At 47.8% G+C, this 13,907-nt stretch overlaps 1 protein-coding gene across 16 annotated transcripts in view; it reads right to left on the minus strand.

Moving 5' to 3' along the window:
- Camk2g (calcium/calmodulin dependent protein kinase II gamma) overlaps positions 1 to 13,907 on the minus strand; it is a 59,477-nt gene that overhangs the window by 3,274 nt on the left and 42,296 nt on the right. For 2 of the 16 annotated variants that reach the window (XM_029468800.1, XM_029468797.1), the window contains 7 exons: positions 9,824 to 9,856; positions 7,808 to 7,876; positions 6,618 to 6,662; positions 4,799 to 4,847; positions 3,456 to 3,569; positions 1,382 to 1,457; positions 911 to 1,005 (listed from right to left, as the gene is read on the minus strand). In XM_029468800.1, the coding sequence (XP_029324660.1) occupies positions 911 to 1,005; positions 1,382 to 1,457; positions 3,456 to 3,569; positions 4,799 to 4,847; positions 6,618 to 6,662; positions 7,808 to 7,876; positions 9,824 to 9,856 (481 nt within the window). The remainder of the gene's footprint in view (positions 1 to 910; positions 1,006 to 1,381; positions 1,458 to 3,455; positions 3,570 to 4,798; positions 4,848 to 6,617; positions 6,663 to 7,807; positions 7,877 to 9,823; positions 9,857 to 13,907) is intronic. The other 14 variants (XM_029468806.1, XM_029468803.1, XM_021182527.1 and 11 more) reach the window with 7 other exon arrangements.

Raw genomic sequence — 13,907 nt, forward strand, 5'->3', positions numbered from 1 at the left:
AAAAAAAAAAAAAAAATCAATTTGTGACTTAAAAAGAAAAGGCACATCAAAGTTTGAAATCTCCAAAGCTCCCAGCTCAGGATCCCCCCGCCCCAAGTTCCCAGGGTTCTCTGGAGCTGGACTGGCACTTCAGCATATGTCTGACTCCCTTTAGTTCACTCCAGTCCTACAGTGGCTGCAAGAGGCCTCCCCTGGAACTAAGATAAACACTGCCCTGACTACTAGCATTACTTAGATAGCTAAGGGATTACGGAGGCAGCTACAGTGTGGGACAGTCACATGCACAGAGTCAGTGGGGGAAAGAGCCACAACATAAAACCCAGGGCAGAACAGAGACACCAGGGATAAAGTGGACAAGAAGAAGGGAAACTGAAGAATGAGGGTAGAGATGGAGGGCGTGATGATTCCGTTCTGGCACTTGCAGGAGCTTATAGACCTCCCCTATCCAGATGCTCGGCTCCCTCCATGTCCAGGGCATCCTTGCCACAATCTGACCTCACAGCTCACCATTACTGCTCTGTTACTGGCTTACACATTCTTATCCTGTTTACAATTTCCTTGATTGTGAACCCTGCAGACACAGACCTTCATTACTACTTGCTGAGATCATCTTGAATTAATCTTGAAGAGTTTACAGTCTGTCTTGGAGACAGGTGCTGCTTAAAGAAATACAGTGACCCTAACGGTGATGCTCACCAGCGCCTGATACAGCTGCCAAGTGAACGGGCACTCAGCTTTTGAGCAGAGCCAGTTAAAAGCCAGCAGGGCATAAGGAAGCGAGCGAACAGAGCAGGATGCAGTGGGGAGGTCAGATAAGGCAAAGAGAGGTAACTAGGGTAAAGGGTGGGTAGGGACAGAGGCAGGGGTAGAGGGGCAGGCAGGAGTTTATCAGCAGCACGAACCCACTCACGATTCTCAAAGTAAAACTTATGGAAATCCATTCCTTCCACGAGGTTACCAAGGGCTTCTGGCTCAAAGGAAGTGAGGCCTGGGTCACAAATCTTCCTGCAGAAAAGAGGGCCGAGGGTGGGGTGGAGGGTAAAAACAGCCTGCCAGGCCTCTATGGGACTACAGGTCTTGTTCATCAGTTGGGTTGAGCTACAGCTGACAAGATAAGGCTCTTCAGGTTTGACTGCAGAGCCATTAGCAGTCCTCCTCTCCCACCCAGAGTCAGGATGACAGGGCAGGCAGGCAGGCAGGCTCAGTTGTGGGGAGTCTACCTAGAAGGAATCCGAGCGAGCGAGCGAGCCTGTGGACGCAGGGTTTGATTCAGACAGGGATTAAGGTCCAGACTGCACTTGCCACAGGATCAGAGATACTTTTTTTTGGGAAATAGAGGTAGACTTGGGAGAAAATCTGAGGGCTATGGGTTTTTACTCACGTGTAGGCCTCAAAGTCCCCATTGTTGATGGCTTCGATCAGTTGTTCTGTGATCTTAATGATTTCTTGTTTTCTCACTGTTGGGAGGAAAAATCCACCAATTTACCTGCTGGGCAACTTCCCAAGGGGCAAAAGAGCCCTCCTCTGTCCTTCAGGGATCCCTTGTGATCTTTGTCAAAGACGTCCTCCTTCTCTGTCTTTTAAGGCCCTGTGTAGGAGGAGTAAGCCCACCCTTCTCGCCCCCTCTTTGGCATCTGAAGAGTTAAGGACTGCCTCCTTCCTATGCCCCCCCAGTACTTATGGACCTGTGACCTTTGCCTCCTCTCCATCAACAACCAGGTTGCAGAAAACATCTAATTGTTTAGCAGCTGAGGAGCCTGTGATGTCATTAACCCTCCCTCTAGTCAGAGTCTGTGTATTAGCAGGGTTAGCAACTCTAGATACGGCTGTTCTCTGTCTCTTAACCACTTCTTACACCAGAAAGGGCTCATTCAGGCTGCAAAAATTACTGCACTTGTAGCCCTTATTCAGTAGTCCAGAGCTTAGTCTGCCTGAGAACAAAATCAACCTAGAGATAAAGTTTCAAAAGGATGACCAGAGAGCTAGGTTTGCTGTGTGGATCTTTTTCTAACACATCTCTCCCATGAGGCTTTTCTGGGATCAGGGATCTTGGGACTTGGAAACCTTTGACAGCTTCTCTCATCTCATGAATAAGCTTCATGAGAGACTAGAAACCTATCCCAGCTCTCACCTCAGGATGTGTTCCTATAGAAAATCAAGACAAGACTGAGAGGTAGGTATACCCTCCTTCCCTACCCAAGGGGCGTGTGGTGACATCTTTGCTCTCAGGGTTAGCTCACTTACAGAACGAGAGCCACTATTAGCAGGGGGTGTCTCTAACGTAGGGTGAGCTTGGGCTGAGTTCAGGCTAACCCTAACTGTAACTGGAGCCCCAGGCTGGTCCAGGCCACAAGCCTTTCCTCACAGGCGCAAGAGGCTGCAAGAGGCTGCAAGACAGACAAATGTGAGCATTAGAACAGTACCAGCATGACGTAGCTGGGCCAGCACAGCTGAGGGCAGTATGGGGGTGGGGGCAGCATAGCTAAAGGTGAAGCCAGGAGGGACTTCCACAGAGACCATTGACAGGCGGGCAGCCTGAATGGATAAGCAGGGGCTTAGGGGGATAAGCTCTGTCCTGTGTCTAGAGAAGCAAGCAGGTATGTCTACACAACACTTCCCTATGAGTTCCATCAAATTTACCTGGAGGACCTGACTTGGGTCCTGTGGGTGATGAAGATTGGATTTAGGATAGACAGTGTGGGGCAACGAAACCAAGAGAGGTGACTTTAACACAGAAAGAACTACAGACATAAACCTGAATCTCAGGAACCATGGCAGCTACTACTGTGCTTGAGGTGGGGACCCCCTCACCACCACCACCCCTAACAGATAAGGAAACTGAAGCTCTTGGAAGCTAAGGCACTTGACAGACTTTTGAAAGTAGCATAGCTGGGATTTATGTTTCCTTTGGGGACAGGTCTCACTGTGTAGTTATAGACTGGCCCTGAACAAAATGGAGATCCTTAGGCTTCAGCCTCAGGCGCCTGAGTGCTAGGAGTATAACTGTGTACCACCACACTTAGCTAAGATTCAAAATCAGGGCTGTCTCATTCAGAGCCAATGCTCTTAAGATGGCTGAGCCACAGAAAACTCTAAACCCCAACACAATTCCTAGGCTGTTGCAATGTACCCTTGCCCTATTCCCACCTCATGGACCTGACTTCTCATCATTCTTCCTGGCTGTTGTCAAATCAAAGCCTGCTACACATCCCAGTGGCTTTCTATGTCCCACTTCCACACCGTGGTTTCCCACCCACTCTTCTCTTTTCTGGTCTCCAAATTCAGAGCTGCCTGGGACTAGTGCCTCCAGCAGGCCCCGCCCCTGGCAGACACCACGCCCCTAAAGCTGACTGACAGGCGGCTGGGCTGGGCTGACTGCTCTTGGGGGAAATCCCTGAGGGGCTTCAGGAAGAGCCAGGGAGTTGGAAGCCAGAATGTGCCTCCCTCACACTTACTGGCTGAGGAGCAGAGAGAAGGCTGGGGCTGCATGCCTGCAGAGGGGGCTGTTCTGTCCCGGGGGCTCCGTCCTTCAGGCACCAAGCTGCCATTCCCAGTGCGGAGCGGGGCAGCTAGCCAGCCAGGGCAGGGCAGGGCAAGGCAGAGCAGCCAAAACAAACAGAATAAGGCAGGTGAGCGAGCAAGCCGGACAGGACCCAAGCCACTGGCACTGCAGAGCCGGGGCGAGGTGAGGCCTGGGGCTGCTGTGGACACTGGACCACATCCCACTCAGCTACCTCTGCCAGAGAGGCCTCCCGTCTGGGAACGCTACAAAGGTGAGCAGATCTAGGCTTGTAGCTTTCAAAGGAGCCTTAAAACAACTATACAAGGACCCCTGCTCCCAGATAAGACATCCAAGAGGGGCTAGGCCATCAGGCCACAAGTCCAGCAGTGTAGACACCTCTTACTCTGTCGGCATCAGACGGCTCTGACCTCACTCCCAGCAGCCCTGAAAGCACTGCTCGCACTGACTTATATGTATGCTTTCCATGTTTTTGGCTCCCAACGATATGGTGCTGCCCTACATCCTATCTTTTCTGATGGCCTAGCACAAGGTCGCTTATTGAAAGCATAGGCAGAAATTCCAAGAGGCTAACCCAAAGAACAGGAGGACAGAGGCCCTGGTTTGGCCTCCATGCTCCTTACAGCCCCCGGCATCCTGGCCAGCCCCAAGTTTAGGCTAGTGGTCACCACCGGCCTGCAAAGGCAGATGAATGTGGCTTCAGACAACAGGTAAGCTCCAATTCTAGCACTCCTGGCCCGAGTGGCCAACTCATCCCAGTCAACCTGGGGCTGTCCTTGGGGTTTTTGGTTTTGTCTTTTCTTTTCTTTCTTTTTTTTTTTTTTGAGGGGAGAGGTGCACAGCCAGTCAGGTGTTCTATCATTGACCATTGACTTAAACCACAACCCTTTGTTCTCATATTAAAACTCAAAGTTCTACATCCTAAGACATACCTTGGTCTTGGGAAAACCAGGACCTATTTCTAAAGATGCCTCCGTTCTGGGATGCTACATCATTATCAACAACAGGAACAGCTCTCTAAGCTCTGGCCCTGGAAACAGCTAATTTGGCTATTCTAGACTTTGGTAAAGAAGAAGCCTGTTTTTGCTTGGTCTGCTAGCACCAGACAAGAATCTCCTATCTCAGTGCATGGAGAGTAGCTTTTAGGTTAACCCCTCCTATAGTTTAAGGAGGTACCAATCCCAGTTCCAGGGACAGAAAAGACAGATGCCCCATCAATGCTGAGGTACCTAGGTCATGTGGGGGGGGGTCCCTTCCCCTCCAAGGGCCAGCACCTACCTTTGAGATCTTCATCTTCTGTAGTGGTGTTACAGCTCTCTGTGGAGCCCTGTGAGCCGAAGAGAATACGTATGTGATCAGCCCTTGGAAGCTCAGAGGAACAGGAACAAGTGGTTTCCTACAAGAGTGCCTAGAGCCATCGGAGAAGTTCTCCACCCTTGCTCCTTAACTGGAAAACTTTTCATGTCCATCAGGAAAAGGCATTGCCTGGTCATTCATGCTAAAGCTTTGGCCATCCTTCATTCTTCTCTTTCTCTTATATCCCTATCAGCCCAAAATTAAAATCCAAATAATTAAAAATTTAAATCCAATTTTTAAAAATTAAAATATCAGCCGGGCGTGGTGGCACACGCCTTTAATCCCAGCACTTGGGAGGCAGAGGCAGGCTGATTTCTGAGTTCGAGGCCAGCCTGGTCTACAAAGTGAGTTCCAGGATAGCCAGGGCTATACAGAGAAACCCTGTCTTGAAAAACCAAAAACAAACAAACAAACAAAACAAACAAAAAACCTCCCCAAAATTCAGCATTGTGCCTTTAACATAAATCCCAGCTCTTCACGTCAGCTATATATAGCTAGCTACAATGTATCCAAGCTGATCTCTAGCTACAATGTGTCCAAGATGATAGCTAGCTACAAACTCCCAGCTCCCCTCACTACCACTCTCTATAATGTGGTCACACTGAACTTATAAAATACAACTGGATTTTATTTCTCACTTGATAAAAACTAGGTTCTTTTTGTTGCAGGAATAAATTGCCAGGCACAGGTGGTGCAAACCTTTTATCCCAACAATCAGGAGGTAGAGGCAGGCAGATCTCTGTCAATTCAAGGTTAGCTTGGTCTACATAGTGAGTTCTAGGACAGCTAGAGAGTATGGAGAAACCCTGTCTTGAAGCAAACAAAACACCACCATGCCCCCACCCATGCACAAAGTAAGCTAGACTGAAAACTCTGCCTGCTTCTCCAACTTCTTGACTCCACCCCTTAGGCTCTCTGAGTGCAGACCCACTTGGTTCTTTCAGGCCAAGTGCAGGCCAAGTCTCTGCACTTGCAGTGAGTGTCCTCTGCTGGCAGCCTGCCTGTCTGCCTCCTTCCCACTGGTGTCCATTTCTAGCTCAGATATCCCTTCCTAAGAGGCCATTCCCTGACCGCTTAATTAAAGGCCCTGTCCACTCTCTTTACTTTGTACCACTTCCTTCAGGGCACTTATCACTACTAGATTTTATCTATTTTGATTATTGGTATGTTATCCACTGGGTCTTGCCCTCCATCCCCCACCCCCAATGAAAATTGTATTGTCCTCTTTATAAAGCAGAGCTACGACATTTAGTAATGCTAGTAAAAATTCAGGAGTGGGAAATTATACTAAAGAGAATATTGCAAGGTCTGGCTATATTCTTGCTTTTTTGGAGTGTGTGTACGGTGTGCATGTATGTATGGGTGTGAGAGCATATACAGTGTGTGGGGTGCAAGTATATATGGTGTATGTATGTATGTATGGGTGTAAGCATGCATGGTGTGTGGTGTGCATGGTGTGTGGTGTGCATGTGTGTGTGGGTGTGAGTGCATGTATGGAGGTCAGAGACTGGTACTGTTTGTTGTTTCCTTCAATTGTTCTCCACTCTGCTTACTGAGGCAAGGTCTCTGGCTGAACCCAGAACTTGTTAATTTGGTTAGACTAACAGCCCTGGACTCCACAAACGCCTCTGTTTTGGGGAGCAGCCTGCTTGTAACAGCCACACACCTCTCAGACCCCAGACACTCAGTCCAGTTGTTTTCTGCTGAGTGAGAAAGTGAAGCAGATTTGGTGGGTGCTCACCTTGATCCCATCTGTAGCATTATGTACCACGGTGGTCTGCGGTTCCTGTGAGAGAAGATAAAAATTATCCTCCTGATTTGGGGACTTAAGCTCTCCCCTGAGAGATCCCCACACCCTTACATAGTACCCTTAGAGACCCTATGATGACCACTGAGGCCTGCCCACCAGCCATCCCTACAAGAAAAATATATACTGGCTCAACTAGGGTCCCAGAGAGGTAGGAACCCCTGGACTTAGTTGACAGCACTGGCTGGTAAGGAGAAGCTTGGAAGAGGAAGGCTCTCAGGAAGCTGAGAGGACAGGGGCCTCTGTACTTGAAGTTTGTTGGGTCTGAGAGTTCTTCCTAGATTGGAGCCCCATGGAGCAAATATACAAGAAGAGCTGTGGGATTCTGAGCACAGGTCAGGCCCTGCCAACAGTGTTCATCAAGGGGTGCACAGAAGACAGGGACACAGGGAAAGCAGAAAAGATAGTCAGTCTCCCAATAAGACCTAGGATGCCCCTTTGGCAAGCTGAGCTCAGGGAGGTGCCCATTTCACCTTCCTCTGCCTTCCCTAGATGGCCCTATGGCACCACAAACTAACAAGAGGGTCCACAGGAAATAGAAGTCATGGCAGGCACGCTCATTTGTCCCCCTCTTCCCTTCCTGCTAGCTCACCAGCTAGCCAGCACTAACAGTGAGAGCTCTAATAGCTGTACTTGCTGAAGGCACCCAGAGAGGACTGAACAGACGGGCTCTCCAGGACCAGAGAGAGATTGGGGAACCCCAGTCCTCCCTCCTGTTCTTAACTATGCAAAGGAGAGGCCGAGGCAGGTTTTACAAGTAAGCTTCTAAGAACTAATGATTAGGTACCAAGAGAGCTCCTACCCTGTGCTTTTTAAAGCACCCCCTCCCTGGCCCCCACAGCAGACCCACTAGGGGTCAGGCTTGGGGGTGGGAGGCCTAACTGGCAGCCTTGATCACTCTTTCCCCCAACAGCGAAAGGAGCAGGAGCAGTGGTTCTGCCATGCGGGATGGAACATTGCCAAGCAGGGGATGAAGGGCAGGGGCCTGCGGGGCAACACAGAGCAGTCTGCCCTATGGGGAAATGACAAAGCTGAGGAGTCCAAGAAGGTAAGACAAGAAGAGGAGGAGGAAGGGGGCAGGAGGCAGCCAGGGGCAGAGGCGGAGAAGCCGTAGTCAGAGGTACCATGGCCGTCTGCAAGGGCGCAGGCTCTTGGGCTGGGCTTACGAGACTGTTTTTGTTGTTGCTCTGTGGCTGAGACAAGAAAACATGATTTAGTTCTCTAGAGTCACCAAAATTGCTCAGGTTTGACTCCCAGACCTCCCTTGTCCCCAGTCTGGCGCGGAGGTGCCAGGCCTGAGGTGGCAACTGTAACACTGTGTGGGTGGGAGCAATGGTTAGAGAGATGGACAATTTGGGGAGCCCCAGAGACCTAGCTCTGAAGGCATCCTCCCTGCAGGACTGGCCGAAGCATCTCTTCAGAAATTTCTGCTTACTCCAGGTGCCACGTCACTACAGAATCACACCAGATGCAAAGAAATTCAGGATTTTCTTCCCACATTACAGGTGGGAAAGGTGGTGACTTAAAGCAGAATAAAAACTGGGAACTCTGGCTCCCCTGTTGCCCTTTCCCCGACACCTGCATTTCCTTCCCCTCTCAAGACAACAGCCTGAAGCCTGATGTGAAGAGGAGGAAGGAAAGGAGCAAGAGCGCCTGGCCTTTGGGGTGGAATTCAACATGGGTATAAAATGTAGCCACGGATCTCCCTGCTGTTCACCTTCCACCTGGTAAGTCCTGGACTTGAGCAGCTGGAAGTGAGGGCACAGCCCCAGGGAAGGGCAGGCAAGTCTCCGCGGTGGTTGTGGCTCAGTCCCAGCACTCAGCTCCCAGGAAAGACAAGCCACCCAGCAAGCCAATACTCCTAACGGCAACTCGACCACTAGGGATATTCCTTGCTTTTTCAAACATTACAGAGTGACACAGCCAAGAAAGAGTGTGAGGGGCTGGAGAGGAAGGAAGAAGGCCAATCTCCAGTGCAGGGACCCACACCAGTGCGCTCTGCCTCTTCAGATTTCTTGAGCAGTTTAACTCAGTCTCCCTGGGTCCCAGTGTAGTTACAGCTACGAAGGAGCAGCGTCACAATGTGACTTCTTCCACAGGCAGAGACAAACGTAACGTGCCTCTATTCAGAGTGTAAGTGAAGATGTGCTGATGGTCAGAACGCCATTTCTTCTCTCCACAGAATGCATCCAGACTCTTCTACCTCTTGTCTAGAGGCCTCATGGGCGAGATCTAAGTTATATAACCTCAGCTGCTGTCAGTGGCTGAGAGCTCTTAAAACCGGGGCTAGGCATGGAATCTTGAGTCAACATCAAGCACTATAAAGATGCTACTGAATTCTACCGGCTGGAAAGAAGTTCCCATGTTAACAACAACAACAACAACAGCAGCAACAGCAACCCATCACCAACAAAACACAACATAGCAACTGCTATCTTCTGTTCCTATCCTGAGACAGCAGAGGGCAGAATTCTCCTGATTTCCTGGTTGGGGCTGACCGGAGAAGGGTGCCCAGCCTACAAAGCCCGGTTTGACCTTAAGACCTTTGCAGGGGAAGAACACTCCAAGATAAGACAAGTGCCACGCCTCTGGTTATAAAGGATGGTAGATATAATGACTAGGTTGCTGGTTCCCTGTGCCCAGCATTCCATGAGAAAAGATGCTCTCTGTAGCTGTTCCCCCTGAGGGCTGGGTGGGCAGGCTACAACCCTGGACCTAGCAGGAAAATGGGATTTTCACAGGACAACAAGGTTTAGAGCCACAAGCCGACCTACCATTAGTTCTTCTCATTACACAGCTGCCTACTGAACCTCGGGCCCCAGGAAGCAGCTGCTCACATCTCCTGAGTGGTAGATAGTCTCTCCCTGTGCTTGCTGCCTTTTCCCCAAATCCCTACCAGCTTTACTCTCTACAATGCATGTGGGAGGCTCTTCAACCTCCACGGCAAGAGGTGCCGTATAACACCTTCCAGTGCCCATTGCTAAGGCCACTGGTGACCGTGGGCAATGGCCCCCCGCCTGGCAGCACAGACATGCAGTGAGGATGAGTGATGCACACGCACATGGCAGAATGGGTCTGCATGGCTGGCAGGCGGGCACAAGCAGCATGAAGTGGAGGGTGGGTGGGCAGGCAAGGCTCACCATTAGGTGCACGCTGGAACTCGACTTCCTTTTCTGGACACACCACAGCAAGAGGGAAAGAGAAGGGGAGAGAGGAGGTGAGAAGAGAAGCCCAGACACACTGCAGGTTAGTGCACCAGCTCGGGCTCTGCATCGAGGGAGAGGAGGAGGAGGAAGAAGAGGAGGTAGAGGAAGAGGAGGAGCAACCCGGAGTCCAGCATCAAAGGGGTTAAAACAGTACACAGACCACAGGCACATACACTCTTCCAGCCGCTGGAGAACTCTTCTGTCGGGTTCACAAAGAAAATTTAGTGTACTCTGAGAAGTCTGTCTTATTCAGTCACGTGTGTATGTGTGTGTGTGTGTGTGTGTGTAATATTTGACTGCTGCAAAATTACAGGTTTGGGTTGATAGGACTGGCACACCAACAAGGGTATTCTACAGCTAGGTCTGTCTGAAATGTGAGTGGGTAGCTAACAGAGATACAACAAAAGCTACTACAGGATGCTCTCAGCTTTAATAACTCTTGACTTCTGAACTCAGACCTCAATGAAACTGTGAATGCTGTTCAGATAAAACTGTGGACTCTTCATCTTATGGTTAAAATTTGCCACTCTGTTCCCTGTCAGCATAGCCATGCTGGTTTAAAAGACGTGCATGTTCTCTTGCTTTCTGTCATTACTAGAAATAGAAACATAGCAGTGCTGGTAATTAAGACTACAGTGATCAGAAAGATCAGGGATGGGAAGCCAGGGGAGTGCTGGGTTGTAAGCAACTCTTTAACTGCCACCAGATGTTCTGACCTCAGGTTCCATGTGAGACTGGAGCATCAAAATCAAGACCAAACAGCACATTAAAGGTACACCAGAGTAGACTAAGAGGCGAAGGGCAATTATGACTTTTATAATTAGCTCACTGGGAGGCAGAAGTCTCCTCGGAATATGTCTATTGTCTGACTTTTGTACATTCACTTAACGATATCCAATACTGCATACTGAGGGTTGTTCTGGGCGTAATAAACATATCTGAGAAGTGCTTTCTGTCCTCATGAGACCAACATTCTACTTTAAGAGATGTTTTCTGGAGGGAGGCTACTAATATTTACAGGATATTTTAGAGGATAATGGGGTGTGTGGGAGTGTGTGCACGTGCATGAAACTCATCACTGTGCATAATTTATATGCAAAACGTTAAAAAATGAATTTGTCCATAATTTGGATTTGAGTTAAAGGAGAATAAAAACCTATTGTGGCTTCCTTTTGCATTAGTCCTTTACTGTTTTGAGACAGGGTCTTGCTATGTAGTCTCGGATGGCTCTGAACTTACAATCCCTCTGCCTTAGTCTCCTGGGTAGTTGTATCACAGGTATGTGCCACCACACTGGATTTGTGTAAACCTTGTTTTATAGTAGGGCTTCAAGCAGTTCAGGCTGCCTTTGACCAAGATATATAACCAAGTATTAATTTGAACTCCTGGCCTTCTTGCCTACACCTTCTACTGTGTTGCCTTGCCCAGCTTGCATCAGCCCTTTGAATCTGCTCAAATATGAGACTGTATATCCAAAATTATCCCTCAAAAGAAGGGCATTGCCCTTACATCTGCATCGAGCCCACCCCCGTCCAGATGCCACCTACCACTGAATCTTCCCACCTAGCGCCTCATCCTTCCCCAACGGGATCCATACTTCTTGTTCTTCTCTTCCGGTACTTTTTTCTTTAGACAGGTCATCACAGTGGCCCATCCTGGCCTTGAACTTGTGGCATTCCTCTAGCCTCTCAAGTACTGAGATTCTAGGTGTGAGTCACTGCATTCAACCAGAGTGTTAACACTGACAGTTATCATCAGGTCAGTTAATGAGTGCTGCGCTGACCAGGTTTGCTGAAGTTAGCCTTTCCCCAAGCTAAATCAGAGTACATGTCTCCAGGGTAAACTCTGAGAAGGAGGTCGGGCACTCAGTCCCTAGGCTCTGGTGATTTTCAGGTTTGGTTGTCAAAGGCCATTGCAGTTGCTTTGAGCCTTGCATTCACATGGAAACCTCTTTCAGCTGCTGCTTTGCCTCGTGGGAAGGGCATTCCTGGCTTTCTCCTGGCTGACTCTGTTCTTCCTAAGCCATCCTACAGGCAAACCAATCCTCCTTTTCTGTTCTGAGGGTGTTTTTCCCAGTGGCTGCCTTTTAGTTTCTCTGTCCATCTTTTCAGGGCTCTGCCCTCAGCCACACACAGCTGGGCTCTTCCTCAACCAGACCACCGCAGCATTGTTTAAATGCCAGGTCACTTTCAAAGGACATGTCTGATTTCTATTTAAAAACTGTACATAAATTTAAAATTTTACACAGTTAAAGGGTTCAGGCCTCTTTTTCATACTCATTTAAAACAAATGCTCCAAGAATACTTAAACTATAACTTTTGCTTTTTCTCTCTCTCTCTATAAAACAAACTTGGATGGTCACTCTGGCCTGAAATCAGCAGAATGCCAAGCTGTCCAGAGGCCTCACAGAATTTGAGTGTTTGTGGTCCTCTTCAGTCCTCTCCTTCAGAAGTGGAGCTTGCTTCTCCACAGACCTTGGGTCACAAGCATCAACCTTCTTAAAGAAGCCCTAACAGACCTCAAGTTCTCCAGTTCAAAGCCCTATCTGCTCAACCCAATGCTAGTTGTGGAAAACATCTCACAGAAACATCTGAACAGAGGAAAGGGAGCCTTTCTACAGACAGTTAGCTGAAGAAGTCAGGAAAAGGCCCCAGAAAAGGAACAGAGATTTTAGAAAAATCCAAACGAGAAAGCTCAGAACCTTCTGAGCGACTTTATGGCTTCCCTCCTAATTATGGCCATCAGCTCAAATTTCAAGAGCGCCCACAAAGGTCCAAAGTCCCACACTCTGTCCTCCTTTTCTTCCAATCACACAATTGGCTATTTATGTTACTGAGTAAGAAAGACTACAATCATAAACAATTTGAAAAACAAAGGGGAATTCTGGGTAATTTTTTTTGCCCAAATTCCTATTGCTCTCATGGTTTTCCACACGCAATTTAAAATATTATATATATTATATCACATAGACATTTATGCTACACTCTAAAATTATTATTTTGCATTAAAAATTGATTTTTTGGGGGGGGGGTTGGCCTTGAACCCACTCCGTTGCTAAGGATAATCTTGATAACCAGGACAACTCTGGACCCTCCGTCTCCACGTGCTGGGAGTACAGGCATGTGCCAACCTGCCCACTAGTTTCTTTTTGTTTTTAGTAGAGAATAATTTGATTTGCTGGTTAGCATTGACACATGGTCCAGGTGAAAAGAATGGAAAGTCGAGAAAAACCACAATAACAGAAAAATGTTAAGGAAGCTATGATTAAATACTTCTGAGTTTTCTTTTGTTGTTTTTTTTTTTTCCTCCTGTCCCCATATTATATGTTGAGTAAGAATCAACATATATGTGTATTTTAAAGAATACAATTTAGGGGCCGGAGAGATGGCTCAGTAGATGATACTCTTGCAGAGGATATGGATTTCGATCCCAGTACCAAGGTGACAACTCATAACTGGCTACTCAGTTCCAGGTCTGCAAGAGCAGCAATTATTTTATTACTAATTTATTAATTAGTAATAAATCATTATTTCTGGCTGGCTTTTGAAACAGTCTAATCCTTTCACAGAACACCATGTAAAACACCCGCTTTCAGCTTTTCCTACTTTTTTTAGAATTCTTAGAAGTAAATGCCCAGAAGCAAAGTTGGAAACATTTGTATGGCGTTGACACCAATTTTACTACAATTACTAACTTAAATTAATAATAATAAAATGACACATTGCCCGACAGGGTTTCTCTATGCAGCCCTGGCTGTCCTGGAACTCGCTCTGTAGACCACACTCATTGTTTCGATTGCATTTCAATGGTAGTAATAAGGCTAATAATAAGTTGCTTCCTGACCTATTTTTCCATCTTCAGTGGCCAATAGATCTTTTTAGATAATTTTTTCTACTTCTAAAAAAGGGGTGGGTAGTATATTTGTTAATCACTTCAATACTTTGGTAAAACGTATTGCCATGCCACCATACAGCCCTAAGAGTTGTAGCTGGTCTGTTAACTTTTTTTTTTTTTTTTT

This window comes from Mus caroli, chromosome 14 (genome assembly GCF_900094665.2).
Source record: "Mus caroli chromosome 14, CAROLI_EIJ_v1.1, whole genome shotgun sequence".
Classification (NCBI taxonomy): Eukaryota; Metazoa; Chordata; class Mammalia; order Rodentia; family Muridae; genus Mus; species Mus caroli.